Raw genomic sequence first — 25,969 nt, forward strand, 5'->3', positions numbered from 1 at the left:
TCTGGGCACGTAGTCTTACGATTTTGCACTATTTACAATACCTTATATTGTTAATTTGGGGTCCCTGACCATTTTGTTTTGCTTTACACAGAAATATATATTTAAATTTCCTATTTCATAAAGGGAATCTGTCAGAGCGATTTGGGACATTAAACCACCTACAGGTCCTAATGGACCACAAATTTAGTGTCACAAATTAACCTGTTCTAAAGCCATCTGTGCCTGCAATAAAAATAAAAAAGCTTTATACTCATCCTGCTGCTATACTCCTTACGCCAGCACTTTCTTCAATTAAGCCTTACAGTACAGCCTGAAGTACACCTTACTGTGCCTCTATGTTGCCTTGTAAGGTATGTTCAGAAAACAGATGTCCCCTTTGAATTCCTCTTCATTTTCTGACTCTCTATTGAAACTTTAGCTTTTCCAGTCCTATAACCCCAGGGGCACCCCGAAACATCACCACATAGGAGAAAAAGATGCCTTGGGGATCCTTCCCCATCACCTCAATGTGACCCCTGATCACTGTGCTGACTCAGGACCTGCAAGAAGATTTTGCTCCAACAACCATGTATGTCCAGAGTAAGCCGCCATCTTGGGCCTTACCAACTGCAGCACCATCTCCATATAGTTAGCCCAGAGGCATTGCATGTTCATTGCTTGCCCAGAAGTTGTTGCACCAGTCTGTAAATAAGTGCACCATATTCCTCAACACTGTGCCATATTGATATTCATAAATTTGTCCTGCCAAGATTAAACCATGCAGGATTTTGTGTCCGTGTATAAAAAACGGTTCCACGGCAGAGAGGCTGCAGATACGGACACCGTTGGTTTGCTTTAAAAACCCATTGAAATAAATGGGTTTTTAAACGTACTGCCAGTAAGCCATCTCCTAGGAGTTTGTCCTGGAATTTAGGCGGAATCACGGATGACAGGTACAAGCCACAAGTGTGAAGACCATTTTGATAAGGTCACTGTGGCTGCCATTCCTATGGGATCACCAAGACTTGTCTCCATCTTTACCAGCATCAGACACTGAAAGCCATGCGTAACCTTAGTGCATACACAACAGAAGAAAGCTCGGCGGTATCAGCTATTGCGAGATTCAGATGGGGAAGCGTCACATCTCCACAATTGGTCTCTGCTAATATGGCGCCCTCCATAGAGAAACACCACACGGGTTCTTGACTCTTTCCCCTGGATTTCATATACGGGAACAGCGTGATTGGCTGCCAGCTTAGTGACGTCACCGGTCTTACCTATCGCCCTAGCGACTAAGGAAAAAATGGCGCTGCTCACATGGAGGGCGTGCGCTTGTCTTCATACGGTGAGCAGGTAATATATGGTATATGGGGTCATCTTATAGATGCGGAACTAGTGAGGTGGAGTAGGGAAATCAATTATTGTCAGGGGATCTTGTATTAATCATCTGTCTTCTTGTTTCAGCTTCTTGAAGACTGGACGCTTTCATCAGACAAGTGTGCTCGCCAAGAGCTTTCACTCCAGTGAGTGTACTCCGAGCACGACCAGACTGTGACTGTAGGTGACGTAGTCAGGGACAGGTTCACACTGCTGAATGCTCGGGACAAGTATCTCCATGTCTTAGGTGATCTGCTGTCAGCTTCTTGATATTTAAGGGACTGGCTCACACTGCAGAGATCTCTGGAGTAGTCAGATGTCTCCATGACTCAGGTGACTTGCTGTCAGCTTCTTATTTCAGGGCCAGGTTCACACTGCAGACATCTGGAGTAGCCAGGTGTCTCCATACCATGACTCAGGTGACCTTCACATTTCAGGGACAGGTTCACACTGCTGAGCTCTCAAGCCTAGTCAGGTGTCTCCATGACTCAGGTGACTTGCTGTCAGCTTCTTATTTCAGGGACAGGTTCACACTGCTAAGTGCTCAGGATTAGTCAGGCATCTCCATGATTCAGGTTACTTGCTTTCAGCCATTTTCTGTGTTGTGCAGATGGAAGAAGACTGCATGCTGCATCGGCTGCTGTGGGTGTCCGGATCAGACCCCTCTATTTATTGCTGGGGACTGGTGGAGGCTATGCAGGCTACAAACAGTATGAGGGTTATAAGGACCGCCAGTTACAAAGACATGGCATAGAAGTTCCACCAAAAGTAGCAAACAATTTGGAGGTAAGGACATGTTCTGTCTCATCTTTACATGCTATAGAACAGGGGTAGGGAATGTACGGCTCTCCAGCTGTTGCAAAACTACAAAACCCAGCATGCATACTTACTCTGCTGTTCTTGGAACTCCCATGGAAGTGAATGGAGCATGTTGGGAGTTGTAGTTTCACAGCAGCTGGAGAACCGAAAGTTCCCTACCTCTGCTATAGAGGGTAGTCACCTGTGTGATGTTTATGTTGTAGAGTTATATCCACAGAGTCACAAGTGCACTTCAGAGCGATGACTTTCTTTAGATGAATACATCTCTCATATTAAGACTAGGACCTCACATGGCATAAACAAAAAAATTGCAGTGTTTTACAGTCCTGCAAAGAGACTGTAGCGAATCCCATCCACACATTGCAGAAAAATACGAGCAGCAGATGTGCTACGATTTCCAAAAACATTTTGGCTTTGTAAATTGCAGCATGTCAATTATACCTACAGAAATGCCAGCGGTTTCCCCAATGGAAGCAGAAAGTCCATAGAGGAAACCTCTGCAGACTTGAGGTGAAAAGTGCTGTGGGAAAAACCGCAATGTGTTTCCATAGATTGCACACAGATTTATTTTAGTGTATGGAGCCTTAGACTCCTTATTTTTGCAGCACTTTTTATGGACCAGAATAGCGCCTCCCTGTGTCCTGTCTGAGATTTCACAGGTATCATAGCCGAGCATTTGTGTGGAATTTGCAGAAATTTAAGCAAAACAGAATTTATACATTTCAGTTTCTTTCATTAATACATTCACTTATCCCTATTATTTACATGGGGTTGAGGGAGAAAATGCATCCCAAAATCTGTTATGGAAATTCTTCGGAACACTGCTACTGCGTTCAGTGTGACTTGTTCCCTCCATCTGTTTAGATGATCCTGGAATTTCATCTGTTTCCACCTGTAGAGTTAAGCTGTGTTTTATATATATATATGTGTGTGTGTGTATATATATATATATATATATATATATATATATATGTGTGTGCTGTACATAAAAATGTATTTTACAATAGTTTTATGTATCATTATGTTGTATTTCATACTGTCCACTATGGTTACCACATGACTGATGACGTAAGTGATGCATGGATGCGGTGAATTATTTTTGCTCTAGTGTGTGTTTGTGTGTGCAGATGTGTATGTAAAATATATAATTTTTTTTTAATCAATACTCTTATTGGATGCATTTGACAGGGGTTGTCTGTTTTGCTGTTTAGCAAAAGTCATACAAAATTCTGACTCTGAATAAGGCTCCGTTCACATTTGCGTTGGTGTCTCTGTCACATTGTGCACCCAAAGTTGCTGAACGAAAAAAAATGCCCTGCAAATCTGATTTATTTATTTTTTATCTGGCAATTGCAGTTTGAAAGAAAGGACTGTTGTAGCCATCCACCTATCCAGTGTTTTGCTCTTCTGACAGACCAAAGAAACAAAGAGGCTGGCGCCATTGTGAATCTAGCATAAGATGAATACATGAAAGTGAATATAATTTATATTTCTGGCAGCTGCCATGTTGTAGCAACACATCCACACTTTTATTAGTAGTAATCCAGGCAGCAAAACACTGGATTTTTGGATGTGCAATGCGTCATACAGCTATGGTCACCATAATATCTCCATCCTCGTCCTCTATACTCTAAAATACCAGGATAACCATAAATACCCTCCAAAAAAACTTTAAAAAAAAAAATTAAATTAAAAAGTGTTTTGCAGAAATTTAAGCAAAATGGAATTTATACTTTTCAGTTTCTTTCATTAATACATTCACTTATCCCTAGAATTTACATGGGGTTGAAGGAGAAAATGCATCCCAAAATCTGTTATGCAAATTCTTCTAAACACTGCAATACCCCATATGTGAATGTAAATTAATATTTGGGCACACAGCAGGATGCGAAGGGAAAATTTACTGAAATCTGTTTAGGGTGCCAGAACAATGGAACCCACCCCTCCCTAAAAGGTGACTCCATTTTAGAAACTAGACTCCTCAAGGAATTTATCAAGGGCTACTGTGAGTATTTTCACAGAATTTAATACCACTTTCCTCAATAATATGTTGTTTTAGCCCCGAATTTGTCATTTCCACAAGGAGAAGGATAAAAAGTGCCCACAGTTTGTTACACAATTTCTCCTTAGCAATAGCAATGCCCCATTGGTGGTAAACAGCTGTATGGGCACATGGCAAGGCTTGAAATGGAAAGAGCACCATTTGGTTTTTGGTGGGCAGACATTGCTGGAATGGTTTTCAGGTACCATGTACCATTTACAGAATCCCTAAGGTGCCAGAAAAGTGGAAAGAACAAAAAACGATCCCATTTGGAAACTATACTCCTGAAAGACATTTATTTATGAGTGTACTGAATGTTAGGCCTCTGTTTTTTATGCACTGTCCCATAAGCTTTCTTTCCGCTGAAACTGAGGCACTTAGAGTGGAATGCTGGTATAAAAGTTATCCACATAGAGGCGATATCCCTGGTCCTGCAGTGGGTGTAGCAAATCCCACACACTATCTATTCCTATTCCTAGGATTAAGTGGCATTCTAGGGGCCTAATTCTGGTTCTGGTGTCCTTTCCCTCATAAACCCTAAACAGGGTTCACCCTAAGGTATTCTCACACAGTTTGTACATTTTTACAGACATTAGTGTAATTTAAGCCTCTCTTTCAAAAGAATAAGGGAATCCTGTATTGCAATGCACTGTTCAGTGTTAAATGCTCTGCTGCAGAGTGGCTGCCATTGCTACTGGGTCTCTGCTGTAATGTACCGGGCATTGTATTCTGATGTACCCCTTCCCCCCAAGTGTAAAACCCTAACCCCAGCGCTGGTCCACACCAGCATTGTTTTCATGATGTAGGCTGGCTCCCGCAATCCTATTCCTATAGCAGTTCAGAGCTCTCTCACCTGTCATAGGAATATAACTATTGAGGCTGGTCTATGGAACTTGCAGTTAAATGACTGCAGGTTCAAGGCCTCTAAAGGTGCTAATAAAATGGTATAAAAACAAAAGTTTTAAAAGATATTATAAAAATAGACTATACAAATTATAATTTATAAATGTATATACCCCCTGTCTGAAAAATATATTTCCCATTTGGTGAACGCTGTAGGAGGGGAAAAAAAAGCCAAATTTCCATATTTGCACTGTTTTGCTTCTCATAAAATTTTGAATAAAAAGCAATCAAAACATCAGACATTCCCCAAAATGGTATAACTGTAAAGTACATCTGACCCTGCAATAAAAGACACTTATGCATCTCTGTACACAAAAATATAAAGAAAATATACAGGTGTCAGGTGACTTTTTTCTGTCCTCTCTTTCTGTGTCTCTTTTATGTCCTTAGGCACATGCAGTTTTATATACCGCTAGAAAGCCAACAGTGCGCTGAATTTACCGATAGCTCTTCACTGTCAGAAGGGTGTTCCTGACAGTCTAGCTGGGAATACCCCTCCTGACAGTACCATGTATAGTGCTATACTGTGAGGGGGTGTTCCTTACTGCCCAGCCATGATGTGACAGTACTCGTATATAGACTAGTACTGGGAGGGCGTTGCTTACCGCTCAGCGTCATGGCTGGGCGGTAAGGAATGCCCCGTCACAGTACAGTACAGTACTGTCAAGAGAGGCGTTCCCAGTTAGACTGTCAGGAACGCCCTTCTGACAGGGAAGAGCTCTCAGTAACGGCACCGATAGCTCTTCTACCAGGGCACGTAACGGGAAATCCGATAGTGCGCTGAATTCAGTGCACTGTTAGCTTTCTAGTGGTATATAAATCCGCATGTGCGCGAGGACGTGAAAGGTCCTCTTTAAGAATTTTTGTTTTTGCAAGGTTTTGCATTTTTAAGGGGTTAATAAAACAAACAAACAAAAAAAAACCATTAATTTGATATCCCCAAATTCCATGGTATCATACCAATCCATAGAATACAGGTGACATATCATTTTTGCTGTGCAGTGAAAACTGTAAAGACAAAGCCCGTAAAAATGTCGCACAAACAGTTTTTCTCCAATATCACCCTATTCTTAATTATTTCCCAGCTTCCCAGTACATTGTACAGAATATTACATGGTATCATTATGAAGTACAATTTGCCCCACAAACATTAAGCCCTCATATGAGAGTGGAAAAATAAGATAAAAAAAATGCCTGCAGCAGGAAGGGGTTATTACCGTAGTTAAAAAAACAAACAAACAAACTAGAAACAGTTTCTATAGACATCAATTTTGTTGTTTTTTTCTTACAAAAAACTCACAATAGATCTATTTCTGTTTGTGTTGATGTATACAGAAATTTTAAAAAAAATTTTGTGATTTCTTAAATGGCTTTGCTACATGGAAATTAAATATGGTCCAGTATGGGGTCATTTTGAGGCGGACATTGTGCATTATCCTATAAGTGTGTCATAGTCATGGAATAATGGGGTTGGAGTATCCATACCTCAACACTGGCTAATTTTTTTTTTTTTAATGTAGCATCAAGCTCCAAAATGCCGTAATCTCTACTGATTACAGGAGTACCTAGCATATCTCTACATAGGATTTTGGTCTAAAAACTGCTGAGCATAATATAGGTTGGTGTTGGTCACCATTAAGTAGACAAAATCCATAGAGAAAAGGACCTTAACGTCTTTATCTTTGTGGCTAGCAGTCTCAAACTGAACTCTACAGCTGGCTCATAATTCACAGGGCATGGGTTCCAAATGGACTCAGTCATTTGGGGGCTGTCTCTAGTCACTGTCCTAGGCTGCCTTTGCTGGGGTTCTGCATCACTGTAACGAGAGGATGGCAAGAGGAATGGGAAGCTTATGCCTTTTCTGATGAATACGTTCTGTGGGATAATTGGGACCTTTGAGACACTTTTTTACTTTTGGTCTTGTGTAAGTCTATGATTTTAAAGGGACTGTCCAGCATTGGACAAATCACAGAGGAGGCGGGGAGAAAGTGAGGTATGATATATATATTTTGTGTGTGTTACACTTTCTTCGCCTCATCAGATTTGTCCAGTTCCTGGGCAACTCATTTAGCATGTGTAAAGTGTATACACTTTATATATTCAGGGCTATATATTGTAGTGCTTCAATATGTGTAAGGGATATAAGGATATGTAACACCAGTGGTAGAAATAACTACCTCTAACTGCAGCTTATTTACTTAAACAAAAAAAAAAAAAACTGTGCTAAAAATTGAGCACAGATGGTGGCGGGACATTGGCTATACCCGGGTAACTTTAGATGGGGCTGTAGAGTTGCCTTCTCTGCCCTATTTTGATGCAAAAGTGCATGAAGACTCCCATGAATGTTGAAGCGCTGGGTGACGGTGTGATGGCTTTCTACTTTCTGAAAATATATGGGTAACAGTATAATATGACTTATTTGTTCTTGAAAGAAGATTTGGCCTGATACCTAGCATTATAGTCAACTTCTGGAAATATTTGAAATGATTCTAATATATTAATCATAAGTATACTGCTCGGCAGTGGTTATTACCAAAACTGGCTGTTATAGGCACAAAGACCTGTATTGTGTACTGCTGGTTTAGGATCTTATAAAGGTTGGCCAACTACGTCAATCTGTAGGCCTATTCGGTCTTTCACTGGCGTTTATTGTGTATGGATCTGAAGTGGTGGAAATGTGACTTATTGGCATTTTTCTGTGCTTATTGTAAGACTGGCGACCACTGGCGTACCCATGAATTCTCTACATGTGATTATTATGTGATCAGCTATTCGGTGTATGAAACATTAGAAGATGTCTGGTGGTTATATTTCAATGTTTCTACATAGTTTGTAACTAGAGACTTGATAAATGGCAGCAGCTAATCTTTCCCTTTTCTTGTAAACTACACCACAGGGGACAATTTATTAACTGTAGTAACTCCTATTTGCCAGTATTCTGGTGTAAATGGATGTAAGTCTGGTTCATCTTTGGTTCATAGCTCTCATTTCTACCACACTATTTATTTGTTCTTCACTTCACTTTCCACTTTAGTGAAAGTGGGAACTGTGGGGTGGGAAAACCTCAGATCAAGAAATTTATTTAACTCCCACCTAAAAATTGGTATGAGTTATACATGATATCCATGCCAGTTTCTGACTTGTGTAGATTTCAATTTTGTGTACAGTCCAAGTCCCTCATTGGGCACAGGGCATGCTTGAATTAAGATTAACGTATAGAATACCTCTCTTAATAATTTCCACCACTGTGTCAAATGTCAGTTTTAAGGATCCTTCCTCAATCTTAAAGGGATTCTACCACTAAAACGCTTTTTTGTGTGCTTTAGACGTCGGAATAGCCTTTAGAAAGGCTATTCGTATCTTACCTTTAGATGTGATCTCCGCCTCGCCATTCCTTAGAAATACCGTTTTTTACCGGTATGCTAATGAGTTCTCCGCAGCAATGAGGGCGGGCCCCTTCGCTCAAACGGTGAGGGCGTCCCCACTGCTGCCCGAGAACCCACTCCAGCGACGCCTTCTTCTTCAGCTGCATCCTCCCCTTCTCTGTCGTCTTCCTTCTTCGTCAGCTCTGACGCCTGCGCAGTCTTGCCTTGCAGCCTCGAAAATATGGCCGCCGGCATGCACAGTCAGCTCTACCAGTGTCTCGCTGGCAGAGCTGACTGCGCAGGCGTCACAGATGACCTAGAAGGAGGAAAAAGGAGCTTCACACAAAGATGCGTGCCAACAAATCAGGTGTATTTTATTAGTAGAGCAAACGTTTTCGGTCTAGGCTCGACCTTCCTCAGGCTCTGTTCAGTATAATTGTCAGTCACAGATGTTGGTCAGGTAAATAAGGTAGAAGGTAAATGACCTCTGCCGCTGCTATTCCGAGGCCCGGAAGCGCTTCCCTGTGGCAGACTATGCCTTCTTCTTCATGCGCAACATTACTCCTCCACTGAGTGAGCGGGCCTCGGAATAGCAGCGGCAGAGGTCATTTACCTTCTACCTTATTTACCTGACCAACATCTGTGACTGACAATTATACTGAACAGAGCCTGAGGAAGGTCGAGCCTAGACCGAAAACGTTTGCTCTACTAATAAAATACACCTGATTTGTTGGCACGCATCTTTGTGTGAAGCTCCTTTTTCCTAATTGATACGGGGTGGGACCCTAGCTTCAACACCGGGACGAAGTCTGTATCCCTATTTGAATAGATGACCTAGAAGGAAGACGACAGAAAAAGGGAGGATGCAGCTGAAGAAGAAGGTGTCGCTGAAGCGGATTCTCGGGCAGCAGTGGGGACACCCCCATCGCTGTTTGAGCGCTGGGGCCCACCCTCATTGCTGCGGAGAACTCATTAGCATACCGGTAAAAAACGGTATTTCTAAGGAACGGCGCCGAGGAGACCACGTCTAAAGGTAAGAGACGAATAGCCTTTCTAAAGGCTACTCCAACGTCTATAGCACACAAAACAGTTTTTTAGTGATAGAATCCCTTTAAGGTGGCCATACACATTATTGTGTAATGGCAGCCAAGCCCACCAATTCTGACAAGATCAATTAGACACCTGATGTTCATGAGTGTGTCCCGACTCACCCCCAAAGTCTAGTTGAAGGAACACACAAGCAGTGGAATGGAGTGGCTGTGCCAGCTTTTTGTATGAACCATAGCTCCAGCCAGTTCAACAAAAACTGGAGTGTTAGAGGCAAACACAAAATGTGTTAAGATGGAAAACCTACGATGCCTTATTATAGTTTATTATATAGGGACATTTAGGTTAAGGCCCCATGGGCCGTAAACGCATTGCAGTTCTTTCCGCAGCGCTTTTAAGAGAAAGTTTGTGGAGTTTTCCTCCGCAGACTTTCTCTTAACATTATATCTACGGGAATGCTGCTGGTGTTTCCGTAGATATAACTGACATCCTGCGATTTCGTCCACAAAGATTCGCATGAATCCCATCCCCTTTGCTTGCACTGTGAAACACTGCGATTTCTCGCAGCGTTTACGTCCCGTGGGGCCCTGGCATTAAAGGGGTTTTCACATCTCCCTGTTTCAGAAGCTTTGCTTGCAGTCTCTTCTTCTCCCTTCCTGTATCTCCACCCCCCATCCCCTTCTTGCTGACAGGACACTATGAAGTATCACAATACTTATGCAGATCAGATAATATGCACATGTTTGTAGAGAACAGACTCTGTGTTATCTGTGTGTTTAAATAGAGAGATAACAGACAGGGCTTTATCAGCAATCTGCAATTAGCTGAGCTGATTGTCCTGCAGAGCAGAGCAGTGAGTGGCATCACTTGTCCTATCAAACAGGTCCGGCACTATGGAAACGCTGTGTGAACAATGGGAGGAATAAGTTCACATAGCAGGCAAACAGCAGCATTGCAAATATATTTAGGAAAAGTCTTCAATTTACATAAGCTACCAGTATAGATGGGGTCCTTGAAATGGGAATACCCCTTTAAAGGTGTTGTCCAGTTTCACCAAAATTAATTATGTTGTTTCTATGGTGAACAGTGATCCCTATATAATTCCTGGATCAATTCCTCATGCTTTTCAGGTGCACAGACTTTTAAAGGGATTCTGTCATTAAAATCACATTTTTTTCCTCAATCACATGTATGAATAGCCTTAGGAAAGGCTATTCTTCTCCTACCTTTAGATGTCTTCTCCGCGCCACCGTTCGGTAGAAATCCCGGTTTTCGTCTGTATGCAAATGAGCTCTCTCGCAGCACCAATGCTGCAGAGAACTCTCCAGTGCCGCCTCCCTCTTCTTCAGGAACGGCCTCTCTGCGTATCTTCTTCCAGAGCTGAGTTCGAACTTCTACGCATGCTCAGTTGGCTCTGCCATCAGGACTTGGGCAGAGCCGACGGCACATGTGTGCGGCCACTTTTTTTTTTTGTGGCCGCTTACCCCAGCTTACTGTGTAAGCAGCCGCAAGAAAATGGCCGCTTACACCAGGCGGGCATGTGCAGTCGGCTCTGCCCGAGGCCTGACGGCAGAGCCGACTGCGCATGTGTACAAGTTTGAACGCAGCTCCGGAAGAAGACGCACAGAGAGGCCGTTCCTGAAGAAGATGGAGGCGGGGCTGGAGATTTCTCTCACAGCATTGGGGACACCTCCAGTGCTGTTTGTGCGCTGGAGTTCGCCCCCAGTGCTGCTAGAGAACTCATTTGCATACGGAAGAAAAATGGGATTTCTACCAAACAACTGCGCAGAGAAGACATCTAAAGTTAGGAGAAGAATAGCCTTTCTTAAGGTTATTCTTACGTGTGATCAAGAAAAAATGTGATTTTAATGATAGAATCCCTTTAAAAGTGACAACACAGTAACCAGATATCTGCCAACCAGCCGTGTACCTTTGTGTCCGTCACTTGCCCATGGACTCATTTTTATCCACTGCTGGTAAACAGTAGATGACTGCAAGCAGAGATCTAGTGAACCATGAGGAATTGATACAGAAAATGAAAAATTGCATAACTTTTTGTTATACAAACAGTAATATTTATTTGCTGAAACTGGGCAACCTCTTTAAAGAAGCCCTTTAAATGCCAAGATGCAGGATAACCCTTCATTGGAATGTGACTTGTGGGCTGAAGTCATTCTGAAATAAAACACTTTGCTTAGTTATTTCTTTTTACTGTCTTGTCTTTGGACCCATACTTATTTGTGATGTGATGTGTCTAGCACTCTTACTGTAGCGCAGGCAGTGTAAAGGAGGAGAGCGGAACTCCCATCTGATGAGGAGGTGAAGGAGGAGCAAAAGGTAGAAACCTGCTTATTACGGAATATTAATCTCTGTCGTCACATCCTGCTCCAGAGTAGGAGGCTGAAAGACCGGCGGCCTCAGCCCTGATGATGTGCCTGTCACAGAGGGGCCAGCGTGCTCCAAGCGTGTCCTTGAGGAGATGGTGAGATGCCGGAAACCTTTAGTAAATTCTCTACCCTCCAGATGTAACCTGCGCAAAGTGAAACTTCATGTTCGCAAAACGCGAGCAGCTAGTGCCACTAACTCGTCTAGGGAAGAACAAGCTGATCCATCAGAACCAGCAAAATTCGACAGTAACTCTTCAACCAGACGGGCACGCTTCAGGTACCCCTCCGTTTGTGGGTCAGTAGCGACGGGGAAGGACAGAGAGAGCAATGGCTAAGCTTTTGTTTGGCCTAATTAGGCAAAAGCTCCTTATGTATTCAGTGGAGTGAGGGGGCGGGAGAGAATGATGCTACTGTGTGGCCAGTCGGGCAGAAAAGCAGCTGGCTCAGCATTGTGCACTGTGAATAAGGCACCGGGACTGAGAGGAATGTGTCTCTGGAAAGGATGGATGGGGAAAGAGGCAGCAAAGCAGGGATTGGTCGGTGGTTGTCTGCAGTGAAAGGGGGGAGCGAGAGGCGGCCCTGGTTACTGGGTACCTCATCTTCTACTTGCCGGCAATGTCTTAAGATCTTGAGCTGAGCATCTGGGCACTATAGTGACTCTGAGAAGGTTTGTTACTTTACTTTATTTTTGAGTCTCTGCAGAGAATGTCCTTCACAGTGCTTATTGTTCTTTTACAGTCATTTCTGGGTGGCTGTGATATTTAGGCATTTAGCTTCTTCACTGTGTGTCTGGATTGGTGATTAGTATTCTATGGAAAGAGCCGGGGAAATCTGCTTAGCATGAGGATAATAACCAGCCATGAATAATTGAAGGGGGCCTCAGTGTCACACAGCATTGCTTAGAAACCTAAATGACTTACCGGTACTTAGTTCACTTTCACTTAGTTCTAGAACTTTCAATGGAGAATTTCTTTTCCATTTTTTGTGTGTGATATAACATGAGCAGGCCTTATTTCTAGATGCCTGTACTCTACTGGCAGTACGTGGAGTCTCTTAATCGTAATATCTTATGTATCGGGCAGTGCCGAATCTGCTGTGTAATAGTTATGTCCTCCTATTAGGTAGAAGCAGTACCTTGACCCTTGCAGGATCTTTTGACACTTGTATCTGATCCCACAGGTTGCAGTTCCCTCAGCTGGCTCTCAGACGGAGGTTGGGGCAGCTGACCTGCATGTCTAGGTCAGCCCTGAAACTGCGTTCCTGGCCTCTCACAATCCTTTATTACCTCTTACCGTTTGCTGCACTTAGGCCCTTGGCTAGAGTGGGATGGCGACCTACAAGCAGGGTAAGTGTCCTGCCTATTGCCATTTCCACCATTTATTTTGTCAAATGGAGTAAACCACAATGTAGATATGTAGTTTTATAGAAATCGGGCTTTTTCATTCTATAATGAGTCATGTCATTCCTGGGGTCCAACACAGTAGAAATGGATTTTTAGCTTTCCAATGTAAGTGAAAACGTTTTCATTCATTCGACTGCCTTTAGAGAGCTTAGAAATGGTGATCCATAATATATATTAGGAAGGTACAAGACATTTCATCATGCAATGATGAAGCATAATTCACATAATAACCTCTTTATGTGAGTGGTTTTTAATAGACCTGGTTGGCTGTGCCTGATATTTTCCACAATATGCCCCTACCATGGTGTGCATCGGATCTCCACATGTATACTGAATATAACAGAAATGTGTCTTTAGCCGTCAGTCATTCAAGGCTTACAGTTTATTGCCTATAGCTCTGTAAATAAGTCCATTTAACCTAAATTGATTTAGTGTAAGGATGGGCAGTGATGGGAATGGCAGAATCTTGCTGAATTCCCAGTGTCCTTTGTTTATTCATCTGGAATAAATGTCACGTCTATGCTCGGTGGCTCGCTGTACATTTCTGTTGATAGCCATATCTACAGTATTGAGGCCAACATCACAACCAAGGAAGGTGACACGGAATTGTTAATGTCCTTACACATCGCAGATGGAAACAAACACTGCAATATTCTGGGGCAAACCTTAATCTCCATTAACAGCTCCTGTTGCCTGGGCGTTGTGGAGGAGGATGACTCTGACTAGGGTCCTTTGGGTCTCTCAGCTTGTCACATGTCCAGGAATCAGTTGAGGTTTTGTGATGTGACATAAGAACTAACAGTCCTTTCTGTTCTGCAGTTTCTAAAATTGAGTAAAGCAATGCGACCTTGCCTATCCCAAGTGTATCTTTCTCAGACAAATCTCTTAAGAGGTGGCCATATATACTTGTCTTGCTTGGAAGTGCTTTGCATAAACTGCATGGAGTCTATGAAATCCTTTCATAAAGGGAGTCTGTCAACGGGATTAAGCATATGAAATCAGCGACACCGTTAGATAGGTCAGGCTCGCCTGAATGTAACCCCATGAAATTCATGTCTCCATTGCAGAGATGTTAATATAATTCAGAATATGCAAATGAGCAATGTGGAGCATCGAGGACGGCTCTACTCCAGCAAGCTGCTGCTGTCACCAGCATGAAATCTCCCTTGGCCCTGTGAAGAATCCCTTTTAAACCTTAGTCATTTTCCTATGCTTGATAATGTTATCTATAAAATTTAAAAAAATAAATAAATCGTAAAAATCCTTAAGTTCTGACTTTGGCCACTAAGCCAGATAATTTACTGATACTTCCTATTTTCTGAGAGAGATTTCTTTCCAGGAGCCACCTCATTTCTCAACACACTGATGCTCCCAGATATCAGGTAGACAAGACACAGAATCCACCAGTCACTATAGGTGATCTCACAGCTTCTCTACATCCCCTCTGTGCAATGTCCTCTACAGAGGTCACAGAGGAAACTCTCCCATAGCAGTCAGTAGGGTCTGCTCCAGACCATTGTGTCTATGATCCATCTCCAGGAAACTGGAAGTCAAATGGCGAGAGATGGAATGGGACGATTTTTAGGATTTTTTTTATTTTTAAATAGAATAAAATTTACAATTTAAAAACCTAATTTTCTGGCTACACTTTCCGGTTATTTCTGTAGTTAAGCATATAAAATGTGCACTAGTGTACTTCACATGTATAGAGAGAGCCTGAAGCCTGCCAGCAGTAATTTCCTGTGTGGAGTCAAATCGCCAGTCACTTCTTAGGATGGCGATGAAAGTGATCTTACCCATTGGACCTGGTTTGTTGGACAGCATGGTTTTGCACATTAGCAGACATTAGTACACCTAGGCCTGCACTGAAGCTGGAACTGTCACCCATGCTTTAAGGAAATGCATTTCCTCAAATGTCTTCACTTCCGATAAACGATGATGACTTTTGACGTGCGTATGTATGGACCAGATCTTAAGGTTCTCTCAATAATGTTACATACTGAATTACCTAAACATCACATCCTGAATGCAAGTTTGTGCTGCAAGTGGATTTTGCTGTCTATTTCACCCTATTCATTGCAAAATGTGAAATCTTTTCTCAAAATCTGCAACATAAAGTGACATGCTACAGATGTTTGCGCCACACGAAAACCTCCGGGAAGATATTCTCTGCAGCTTGTGGCTGAGATTTGGTAAAATGTTCTACACCTTTGCTGCTACGTGTCCTATATGTACATCTATAATTTTATTTATTTTGAGTAGGTTTAGAATTGAAAGTAAACCAATGCATACCCACTCTGCTGTGTTTGATGTGGTGAATTTTCTTTTCTTTTTCCAGGTTGCCATCTACAAGTCTGTGCCCACCAGACTACTTTCACGGGCTTGGGGTCGTCTGAATCAGGTGGAATTGCCAACATGGTTGAGGAAACCTGTTTACAGTCTCTATATTTGGACTTTTGGAGTGAACATGAAAGAGGCAGCAGTGGAAGATTTGCACCATTACCGAAATCTCAGCGAGTTCTTCCGCAGGAAACTGAAGCCACAGGCGCGACCTGTATGTGACTCCCATAGTGTGGTAGGTTCAAGATGCTTTATAAGCTTAGAATAGAAGACACTGGTGTAAGAGTCTCATGGCGAAAGTTCTACCATATTAATTTTCAGGAGATCACACTGCTAAAGTATCTTTCTGGAAAATCAGGGGTGTCTTCAAAACCAAGAACCTTAGATAACCATTGCCCGACAGCTATTCCTCCCGTTGGTGAAGTTTGCATATGTTTTCAATGGTGAGAGGGGGATAAGCAACTGTCAGACACCTGTGGCATCAGCTAATCTCCTATCCAGGATAAGTCCTACTTTCTCCCAGCATCTTCCATCAGCAGAGTCAGGATACCTCCATACATATTAGTTAGCTGTTTCAACATTAATTTTTGGGTTATAGCAGAACTTTAAGGTCTCCTACACTCAGCTGAATATGATCTAGAAAATGCGATACATATATTGCTTTTCCATGGCCCAATCCCTGTTCAGAAACCCAAACTTCAAGCATCACAGTCATTCATCTAAGATGCTAGGAGTCACTTCCTTCACGTGGCATAACTGTCATGAATACACTATGGGACAGCTATTCCATAGGGAGACCAGGACTCCTAGCGTCATAGATTATTTTGATGCCTAGAGTGCGGGTCGGGTTCAGACAAGGAAAGGAGGCCAATTTATATGGACGATATTTTATGGACCACACACAGCTACATGCAGGAGGCCTAAAAGGCTGCTGAATTGTTTATGCCATCCGAACGCCTATGGAATTACTTAGTGACTTCTGTTTCTGGAAATGACAATGCATTTTAAAGATGGCCATACATTACAGATTTCAGATGGCATTTTTTGAATGACTTGTAGTTCATGATGGTTTGTGATGTGTTCCCCCCCCCCCCCCCCAGATATCTGTCTGGGTGCATTTTCCATGTATTTCTGTGACCAAGTTCTGCATTGCCAAAGGCCTCAGATTTTCTGACCTGTCTGTCTTTATAGCCGTAACCTGTCCCTGCACAATAGAGCAGTATTCACATATTTTAATGATACCCCTATACTTGTCCGCAGTCTCCCCTGATCAAATCCAACCATATACCCCATCCTTTGGTCTAGAGAGAGGTTAGGCCTCATGCACAATGAAAAGAGAGGTTAAAAAACAGTTAAGGGCTGTTTTGCATGCGTATGGATCTCTCATAGACTTGAGTCTACCAATGGATTTGTAAAAACAGACAAAAATAGGGCATGTCCTATTGTCTGTTAAAATGGACCATCAAACAAATGGACATGTGAATAGCCTAATTGAAGTCAATGGGGCAAACTTAGAGAAACCAATCACAAGACAGCATTCATGTCTTATGGTGTTTCTAAAAAAATGAAAGCTGAGCAGTGATTGGTTGCTATGGCAAGACAGTTTTTCTTTGGTTACTTTCATTCATTTTTTACCCCAATGTGTTCTAAAAAGGGCCCTGTAGCCCGGTACAAAAATGGCTGTCACACAGCTTTTCTTCCACTGTTAAATACTTGAGGCATTTGAGTTGTCTGACAGTGTTTCTTTTTTATCCCTGTTCAGTAAAGGTTTAGCTGATCATGTTTTTATTGGAAGATTGTTTGACAACTATCTTGTGCTTAGCTTTAGGCGTTATTTTTATTTTATAAAATGAATGGGGGGGGGCACGACTAGTCATAAATGTGACGGTTCCTCCCCATCTGCTGTAATCTAGGCTGTGGTTTGAGACTTTTAGCCCAGATATCTGATGCAAACACAATGAGTATGCATCATTGATTTCAATGGGGCTATTCACACATCTGTATTGTCATCCTATTTCCTATTCTTCATTATGTATTAAAACTGACCATGTCATGTCTTTGTGCAGATCAGTCAAAAGACCCAAGTTTATGAAGGGTCTGTGGAAACAGATGCAATTTAGCCATGAGGAAAAAATGTTTTTGCATCCATCTTTCATGGCTTTTTTTTTGTAGTGTTTCTATGCCTGAGGGCTAAAATGATAATAAAATCTCTTTTATCCTTTCCAGATCAGTCCATCTGATGGGAAAATTCTGCACTTTGGCCGTGTGAAAAACTGTGAAGTGGAGCAGGTTAAAGGGGTAACCTATTCACTGGAATCCTTCCTAGGACCACAGACCTGGACTGAGAATCTACCCATCAGCAAGAGTAAGATCAGCAGTGATCACCAAGTTTTGTGGATAGCAGAGCCACACGATAGGCAATAAATGTCGAACCACTGGGGAGAACTGGGACAAAGTCCTCCATATAAAAGAAGTGCCAGTGTGCTTGGGAGACCACTGCTATGGAGATTATAGTCCCAGCAGCAGCCGCGTAGCAATGAATAGAGCCCTGGTGGATAGGTTAAACATGACTATAATGAAGCTCATATCAGAAGATGCTTTTATGATTCATGCCATGCAGCTGCACGTTTGATTCTCCTTTCCAGACTATACACCTATGCCGAATTATCTGTACTTTAATGTTAAAACAGTTGCAGAGGTCGAAGTTGTGCAGCAGGAAGCAGATTTTGACATAGATTTTTCTCACATCTTAGTCACAATCTTTATTTCGTTTTGTTACTGGTAACACAGAGGTTAACTGGTATGTTTTATTTCCTCTAGATTCATTTCAGGACCAACTAGTAACAAAGGAAGGCAATGAGCTGTATCACTGTGTCATTTACCTGGCCCCTGGTGACTATCACTGCTTTCACTCGCCAACAGACTGGAATGTGCACCATAGACGCCATTTTCCAGGTACTTTTTCTGGATAGTCTTATACAGTTCAAACAAAGGGCCTTTTTCATATGAGTGGGGGGACCCTATCCTCTAGGGCAGGGGCAGGCAATCTTTTTAGTTTGGCGTGCCGATTTAAATGAAAACAATCAAAGAAAAGGTACTCTGTAGCCGGACAATAATTGTAAGGCTGACGACCCCTGAATTAAAGCCATACGCCATAAACCATAACACACCATCTGTCACCAGATGATTCAGGACACGTGTGCTTACTGCTATATCCTGGGACACATCTGTACTTTTCCATTACAAGCAATGAATGTAAATGTGCATCCCGCAATTACTGGTAAATGTATACGCCCAGGAGCTTTGTATGACCGCATCCTTATGGTGGTAACACACTATGTATCTGGATGTAGCTATATTCGTATGCCACTGGAACTTTTACTTCAATGTAAAGCAGTGTTCACATGGTGTGTTTTGCACCCCCCCCCCCACCCTCCCAAATTGCCTGTTTTTGTGCACAAGCACACCTTTATACAGAATAATGTCCCATAGTGGCCCCTCCAAACAGTATAATATTCTAACTTAAATAGCATTTCAATTTTCGCTACTCACTAGCTTTTATTATACTGTGGGGTCTGAAGCCTAATGACCCTGATGTGACCCCTGAGGCCCTATCAGCGGTCTATTACATCTGGCAGAAGCGCCAAAGCGAAAGGAACTGCTGCGGAGCGCAGGGAAGGGTTAGTAACATTATTTTTTATGTTTGATCACCTCCCCTGAGGCTCCGCTTATACTGTGGGGTCTGAAAAGAAGATCCCACAGTATAATAATAATTTTGTTTTGGTGAGGACTCTAACTACCGTGCCAGGGAAATAAGCATCACTTGCCACTCATGGCACGTGTGCTGGGGGTTGACAACCCCTGCTGTAGGGCATACAGTCTAGGAAGGAAGGGGAAAGTAGATATGGGTAAAAGCTGTTTAGGTTGCAGTGTAGTGGTATCACAGTAATGGTAGAGGGGCAGCTGTTCTGAAGAGGTGGGGTTTCAGGTTACTTCTGGTTTCATAGTGGGATAAAGTCTCGAGTTCTAGAGAATGGAGAATGCACGGGATAAACTTTGGAGACAGGCTATGTTCACATGGAGGATTCTCTCTTCCATTTCTGACCCTCTGGCTTTCACTTGCTGATCAGCCCCAGATACATAGGGCTCACGCTGTGAACTCTGCAGATGAATCAGCTACGGAATCAGTTGCACAGGACATTTATTTTTTCAGTGTCCAGCAGATTGAGGGTGGAATTTGGTGCTGATTGAGGCAGAATCCATCTCCAAAATCAGCCAGAAAATCTGCTGTGTGAATATACCCTACAGAGCAGACGAGAAAAAAATTCTAAAATTACATGTAGGGAACTATTAGATCGGAGATGTATGGAGGGGACCGGTTTTAGACAGCATTCCATGTCACTGAATATATTCTGCAGTAGATGGTGAAAAGGAATTGCAGAATGGGTGCATAGATTATCCAGGGATCAGAGTTGATAGTTGGACGAGATGCACGTTGGGAGGGCACTGTGAAGGTTGTGGTAGTTTGTAGGAGATGAGAACCTAGCGATTTACTTTCCTTAAGGTTGATGACAGAATAGATAAAGATTTGTCAGATGGAAGTGACAAGAGGCGTTAAGGGGGGACGCAAAGATAGCATATTGCTGATGTACACACTGAAACGCTGTTGTGCACATAATACATGCAATTTTCTGTCCTATCTGCTTTTGACCCCCCCCCCCCCAAAAAATAAAATAATAAATAAATAATATATATATATATATATATATATATATTAGAGAGAGACGACATGGTTTGGCTCTGTACGTGGCCGCCTGATTGTTTCCACACATCACATTAAAATCTGACTTGTGACTTGCATAGAGAATCAAAATTCAGTCCCTCCGTTACTGTGGTTTACGTCTGATTCGTTCCGCTCACAAGTAAACATAAATGTTGCATCCATAGGATCTCTCATGTCTGTGAACCCAGGAGTTGCTCGGTGGATAAAAGAATTATTCTGTTACAATGAACGTGTTGTACTCACGGGAGGATGGAAACATGGATTCTTTTCACTCACTGCAGTTGGTGCTACAAATGTTGGATCCATCCGCATATATTTTGACAGGGTAAGTGATATTAGCTCAAATAAACTATTGTTCTTCCATTTGCTGTTTAAAGTGTGATATGAATAGTTCAGGTGACTAAGTGAATTTTTGTACTCACAGTAAAATCCTTTTCTTGTTGTATTCATTGGAGGTGATATGGTAATTATTAAAGAGGATCTTTCACGTCCTTTGGCACCTGTGGTATTCTATACTCCTGGAAAGCTGGCAGCACACTGAATTCAGCACAGTCAGCTCTGGTAGTATGCACCTTGGTGCCAGAGATATTGGTGCTATTAGTTTCAGCACCGATATCCCTTCACCGTCAGAAGGGTGGGCCTTGATGTTCAGCATCACTGCCAATGACTCTGAGTATTAAGACCTGCTCTTCTATCAGTGAAGAGAGATTGGTGTCGAAACTGTACCGATATTTCCAGCACTGGGACCCATACCGGGAAAGCCGGTTAGCTTTCTAGTGTTTTATATAATACTGTGGGTGCCAGAAGACGCAAAAGGTAGTCTTTAAGGAGTATGGGATATTAGATTGTTTAAATATTTGATTTTACTTTATTAACTTTCATGGATTAATTAGACTCGTCCCCTATTTTCTTATCTCTCATCATATCATTCTCACCCCTCCTTTATTCTCAGGGAGGCCTAGATCCTTTTGTATAGTGTGTGAAAGGAGAATTATTACTGTAACAGGAGGACACAGCACCACGAATATAGACCTGGCCATTAGGGATAACCAAAGATGCCAGCTTTGCCCCTGGGCGAATACCCTCTCCACAGACATTATTAAAGATATTAAAAAAAAAGAAAAAGGAACACTCAACCCAGCGAACAACATGTTGTGAACCTGAAAACGGGGTGGAGTTGGTTGCTGAGTTGGGTGTTCTAGGGGTGCTATATCTGAGTGATGTGGCTGGGGAGGGATTCAGGGGAAGAAATAACCACGGACGTTGGAGTGGGTCACTGGCAATTGTGGCAGTGGAAACTGAGTGACCGGTGAGGCACTTTTTGACAGAGTGCAGCTAGTGTGGCATATATGCTAAAGACCCCCCTGACCTGATTAGAAAAAAAAAAAAAAGCGCAAAAGAGAAAAACAGTTAGATCCGTGATGGCTAACCTATGACACGTGTGTGACAGGTGACATGTGATGCCATAGTAGCTGACACACAGCACAGTGCCGTGCTATGTCAGGGGACTGTCTCGGGCTCCAGCTCGAGTCTTTGCATGGTACGGCTGCTGCTGTGATGTCTGTAGTGGGCCTGCCGAGATTAGGCGCATGCGCACTGACTGGCTGGCGCACACAGCCACCGACAGCATGAATCCGGAAATGAATGGAGCTGGAGTCAGTGCACATGTGCCCGATCTCGGCAGGGCCGCTGCAGACATCACACCCTGCCATAATTATACAGATGAGGAGAGCAGAACAGTCTCCCGTTCACCACCAAGAATATTCATATGGGCTGTTTAGCAGGGGACTGTTCCACCCACCGCTCGCCTCTCTGTCGCCAGCCAATCAGCATGGATGGAGGGAAGGGGGTTTGGCAAGGCCCTACCAGGGATATGCAAATAAATCAGAATTGCAGTGTACATATGGGGAAAGGAACGCCCTTAGTGCTTATCAGTCACATCTGGAGGAGGAGTAATTACCTGACAGCAATCACTAACAGAAAAGTAACAACAAAAGGTCAGAACAAGTTCATAATATAGACACTTGGATAAAAATGTTGAATTATATGTTTTTGGTTTAATAAACACAGTTCATGTGTTGCAGCTAATTAGTTTTATTAGAGTTACAAATATCACAAAGTGATTAATTTTCTAGAGGTGACACACCACACGTGTCACGCTCAGGTTTTTTTTTTTTTTTTTTAAAACAAATTTTGACACACCGAGCTGAAAAGGTTGGCCACCACTGAGTTAGGTTGTGTCTGCCTGTTATGAACAATAGGATAAAACTGGCTAGCATAGTGCCTAGAGGTGGAACTGATATCTTTTGTTATTCCTATTGTCAGACTCCTAGTGGCCAAGGTCTATAACCTGGTGTTGTCCCACAATGAAATAAGCAGTTTTTTTTTCTTTAAAGTTTATCAGAGAAAAATACTGCAGAATTTTTTATTCTTGCCTGAACTACTAATTTACAAAAAAAAAAAAACCTTGAAACTAAAGTTCCGCTTTAAAAAGTGAAAAATCTTAAGTGGGTTCTCCAGCACATGCAAAATAAAGTGAAAACTTCTTAACAGCAGCACATTAACATAATAAAGGGGTATTCACCTCTCCTTGATCTTACTCTGCTCCAATCCATAGAGTACCTGGGTCCAGATGCTCTTTATTTTCTTGTGTCCTCTAACTCATAGCAAAATGCTCCAAGATCACTGAGCATTTCCCATGTGTTTGGAAACATCAGGAATTTGAGTGTCACAAGGGTCCAGAAGAGGTGGATACCCTTTGTTTCGTTTAGGGGAGTTTAAGTCCTCAATGGCTTAAAAACGTGTATGCTGTAGGGGGCGGTTAGTAGCATAACTCTTATGGAAATTTAGCTGTTTGGTGCAGTTGTGGCATGGTCATGTGTGCTAGACCAAATAAAAATAACCAACAAAAACTAAATAGAAGACAAAAAATATAGGAATAAATGATAGAAGACCACTATGAACGGTAAAAAAAACTTCTTTATTAAATTTCAAGTAAAATACTAGCATACGACAAAACAAAAATGGCCAATATGGACTTCGTGAAATATAGAAGACAAGTATATAATAAATAAATAGAAAACTATCAGCATACTATATATAGCAACAATTTTATAAATACCATAAATAACCTGATAAATGGCGATCAAATCAAAACTAGATCTCAACATTGTTGGTTAGTTGTGAATGTAGAGTTATGGCGGGTTCACACCTGCGCCCGGTCTCTGCTGTCATGTTTCCGTCTTCTGCCCGAGAAACTGGACAGGAGACGGAAACCGGCAGTCCCTTTTTAAACCCATTCATTTGAATGGGTTTGCAAAGTATCTGCCCGTGAGAGTTTCGTGCTCTCCGCGGTGAAACTATTTTTTATTTATTTTTTTTAAACCGGACACAGTCGGGCATGTAGGACTTTGTGTTGAGTTAAAAAAAAAAAAAAAAGTCTGCCGGGTTTCCGTCTCCTGTTGGCAGAATATGGAATCCTGAACGCTGAGATGGGGGCGCAGATGTGAAATGAAAAGGTACCTTTTAAAAGTTGACTTTCGTTGTAGCAAGATTACACCACATAATGTATGTTCACAATGCTACTGAGCATCCAGACAGCAGCAAATAAGTGGATGAGCAGCAGTTTGGTCATGGCAGACTCCTGTTAATGGGAATCTATCACCATATTAACCTGCACATTCACAAGGGGCATACACTGTTTGAGGTGACCCTAACCTGCGTATGTGCGAGGACTGGGTTCTGGTACTAAACTCCCTTTAACCGGATCTTACTTTATTCTTCCATGCACTGGAAAACCCCTTTTAATAAAAACTGCATTTTTATATTTTCACCTAGCATCTGGTTATATAGTTGTTGGGATATCATTCAAACTTCTCTAGGTATTTTAGAAGCTGTTTAGGTTTACATATCTGTGGCCAGGTTTTGCTTGCTCTGTTTTTTAGGGGGGGGGGGGGGGGGGAATAGTAAACATTCAGACTGAGCGATTGATCTGTGCCCTGATCTGAGCTTCAATTCTGTATTAACTCTTTAGGAATGTGTGGTAGTTTGGGCATTTAATGCTAGTTTCATATTTTCCATCCTTGCCTTTCAAAATGTATAACTTGATTTTTCTCTCTCTTCACATAGCTATGTGAGGGCGTTCATTGCCTCCTGTGTTGTCCTTTTATTCTGCACCACTTTGGGGTCCATAGGTTTAGACTACACCATTATAATTTTTTTTTTTAGCATTTTGTTTCTACTGTGCTCTCTTTACATTAAAAACAAAATGCCAACATTTTCTAGTAACTCATTACAGTTGATACCATATTTTATATTGGTTTCATCAATAAAATGTCCGAATTATCTGGGGTAACTGGAATTTTGATGCTTTTTTTTTTGGGGGGGGGGGGTAATTTTGTTGGAGAGATGAAAGAGCTTTTTATTTGCGGGGCAAGTGTTAGTTTTCATTGGTATCAATTTTCGAAGTGAAATTTGGCCACAGACATGTAAACCTAAATGGCTTCTAAGTTAGGGAACAAATTTTCAACTACAGCAGCCAACAATGACCCAGAGAATCTACCACGCCAGAATCAAAGCCCTGAAGTCATTGGCATCATGGGTTCTGTTTTTACAGGAACCATGGAAGAAAAGATTTAAAGTGTGAACAGGGCCTAATCTGTACTAGTAAAGTTTATATATAAACAAGCCATTTATATTTCAATAAATTGTTATTTGTATTTCCCTTAGGATTTACAGACTAACAGCCCACGCTACAGCAAAGGCTCTCATAATGATATGAGCTACGTAACGAACAATAACCAAGATGGCATTGCAATGAGGAAAGGAGAACAGCTGGGAGAATTTAACCTCGGATCCACCATTGTTCTGATTTTTGAAGCGCCAAAGGATTTTACGTTTAACCTGAAGGCTGGACAGAAAATTCACTTTGGAGAGGCTGTGGGCTCTCTGTAGGAAAATGTGAATCCGTTTTCTTTCTTGAAGAAAGATCAAAGGCTGTTCATGTGTACTGGTGCCAGAGTGGCTCAGACCCATGCGTCTATGCAAGTTGGAATCAATGTGCACATGCTGGCCCAATGGCAGTCACGCAGATCCAGACCATCCGTTATGGCTACTGCCTCCCACACCAGACTTCTAGTCTCATTTCACACTTCTGTTTCTACTCCTTCCTTAAACCATGAGGTGTGGCATCATGTCATGGCACTGGAGAAAAGATAATCAGGCTTAGAGAATGTATTAATACATGGCTAAGGAATTCAATTTTTGGTGGCAGAAGTAATTTGTTTTATAGAATGAAAACTGCCAAGCTCAGGGAAGTGCTGCCCCCTCATGACAGGTGTAGCTTCCCAGTGAGAGGACGGGCCTGGTTATAGAGTAATAAAGAGCGCTGGCCCTTCTGCTTGTCAGTACAGGAATGTCAGTTTTGCCTAAGGGAGCTGTAGCTCATTACTTTTATATTTCTAAAAGGGATGATCTTGCTAATACATTAACTCATTTAATAGCATACATTTTGAAATAAAACAATTA

At 42.1% G+C, this 25,969-nt stretch overlaps 1 protein-coding gene across 3 annotated transcripts; it reads left to right on the forward strand.

The window, feature by feature from the left end:
• The first annotated feature begins 1,252 nt into the window (after positions 1-1,252).
• On the forward strand, positions 1,253-25,969 carry PISD (phosphatidylserine decarboxylase). 3 transcript variants are annotated; one of them, XM_075276452.1, is made up of 8 exons: positions 1,253-1,332; positions 1,444-1,502; positions 1,967-2,142; positions 15,659-15,895; positions 17,887-18,025; positions 18,481-18,615; positions 20,608-20,768; positions 25,172-25,676. In XM_075276452.1, exons 1-8 carry the CDS (start codon positions 1,283-1,285, stop codon positions 25,394-25,396), a joined length of 1,182 nt encoding a protein of 393 aa, XP_075132553.1. In that variant the 5' UTR covers positions 1,253-1,282; the 3' UTR covers positions 25,397-25,676. The 3 variants fall into 3 exon arrangements, with proteins under 3 accessions (XP_075132553.1, XP_075132545.1, XP_075132561.1); XM_075276444.1 differs by lacking the exons at positions 1,253-1,332; positions 1,444-1,502; positions 1,967-2,142 and adding exons at positions 11,773-12,195; positions 13,098-13,263 and having other exon boundaries at positions 25,172-25,969; XM_075276460.1 differs by lacking the exons at positions 1,253-1,332; positions 1,444-1,502; positions 1,967-2,142 and adding exons at positions 12,261-12,585; positions 13,098-13,263 and having other exon boundaries at positions 25,172-25,968.

Source organism: Leptodactylus fuscus, chromosome 1 (genome assembly GCF_031893055.1).
Source record: "Leptodactylus fuscus isolate aLepFus1 chromosome 1, aLepFus1.hap2, whole genome shotgun sequence".
In the NCBI taxonomy this organism is placed as follows: domain Eukaryota; kingdom Metazoa; phylum Chordata; class Amphibia; order Anura; family Leptodactylidae; genus Leptodactylus; species Leptodactylus fuscus.

Coding starts and splice junctions, on each gene's coding strand:
- PISD (XM_075276444.1), top strand. CDS start 12,011: ATGGTGAGATGCCGGAAACCTTTAGTAAATTCTCTACCCTCCAGATGT. Junction 18,026..18,480: donor GAATCTACCCATCAGCAAGA/GTAAGATCAGCA, acceptor TATTTCCTCTAG/ATTCATTTCAGGACCAACTA. Junction 18,616..20,607: donor CCATAGACGCCATTTTCCAG/GTACTTTTTCTG, acceptor TTGCATCCATAG/GATCTCTCATGTCTGTGAAC.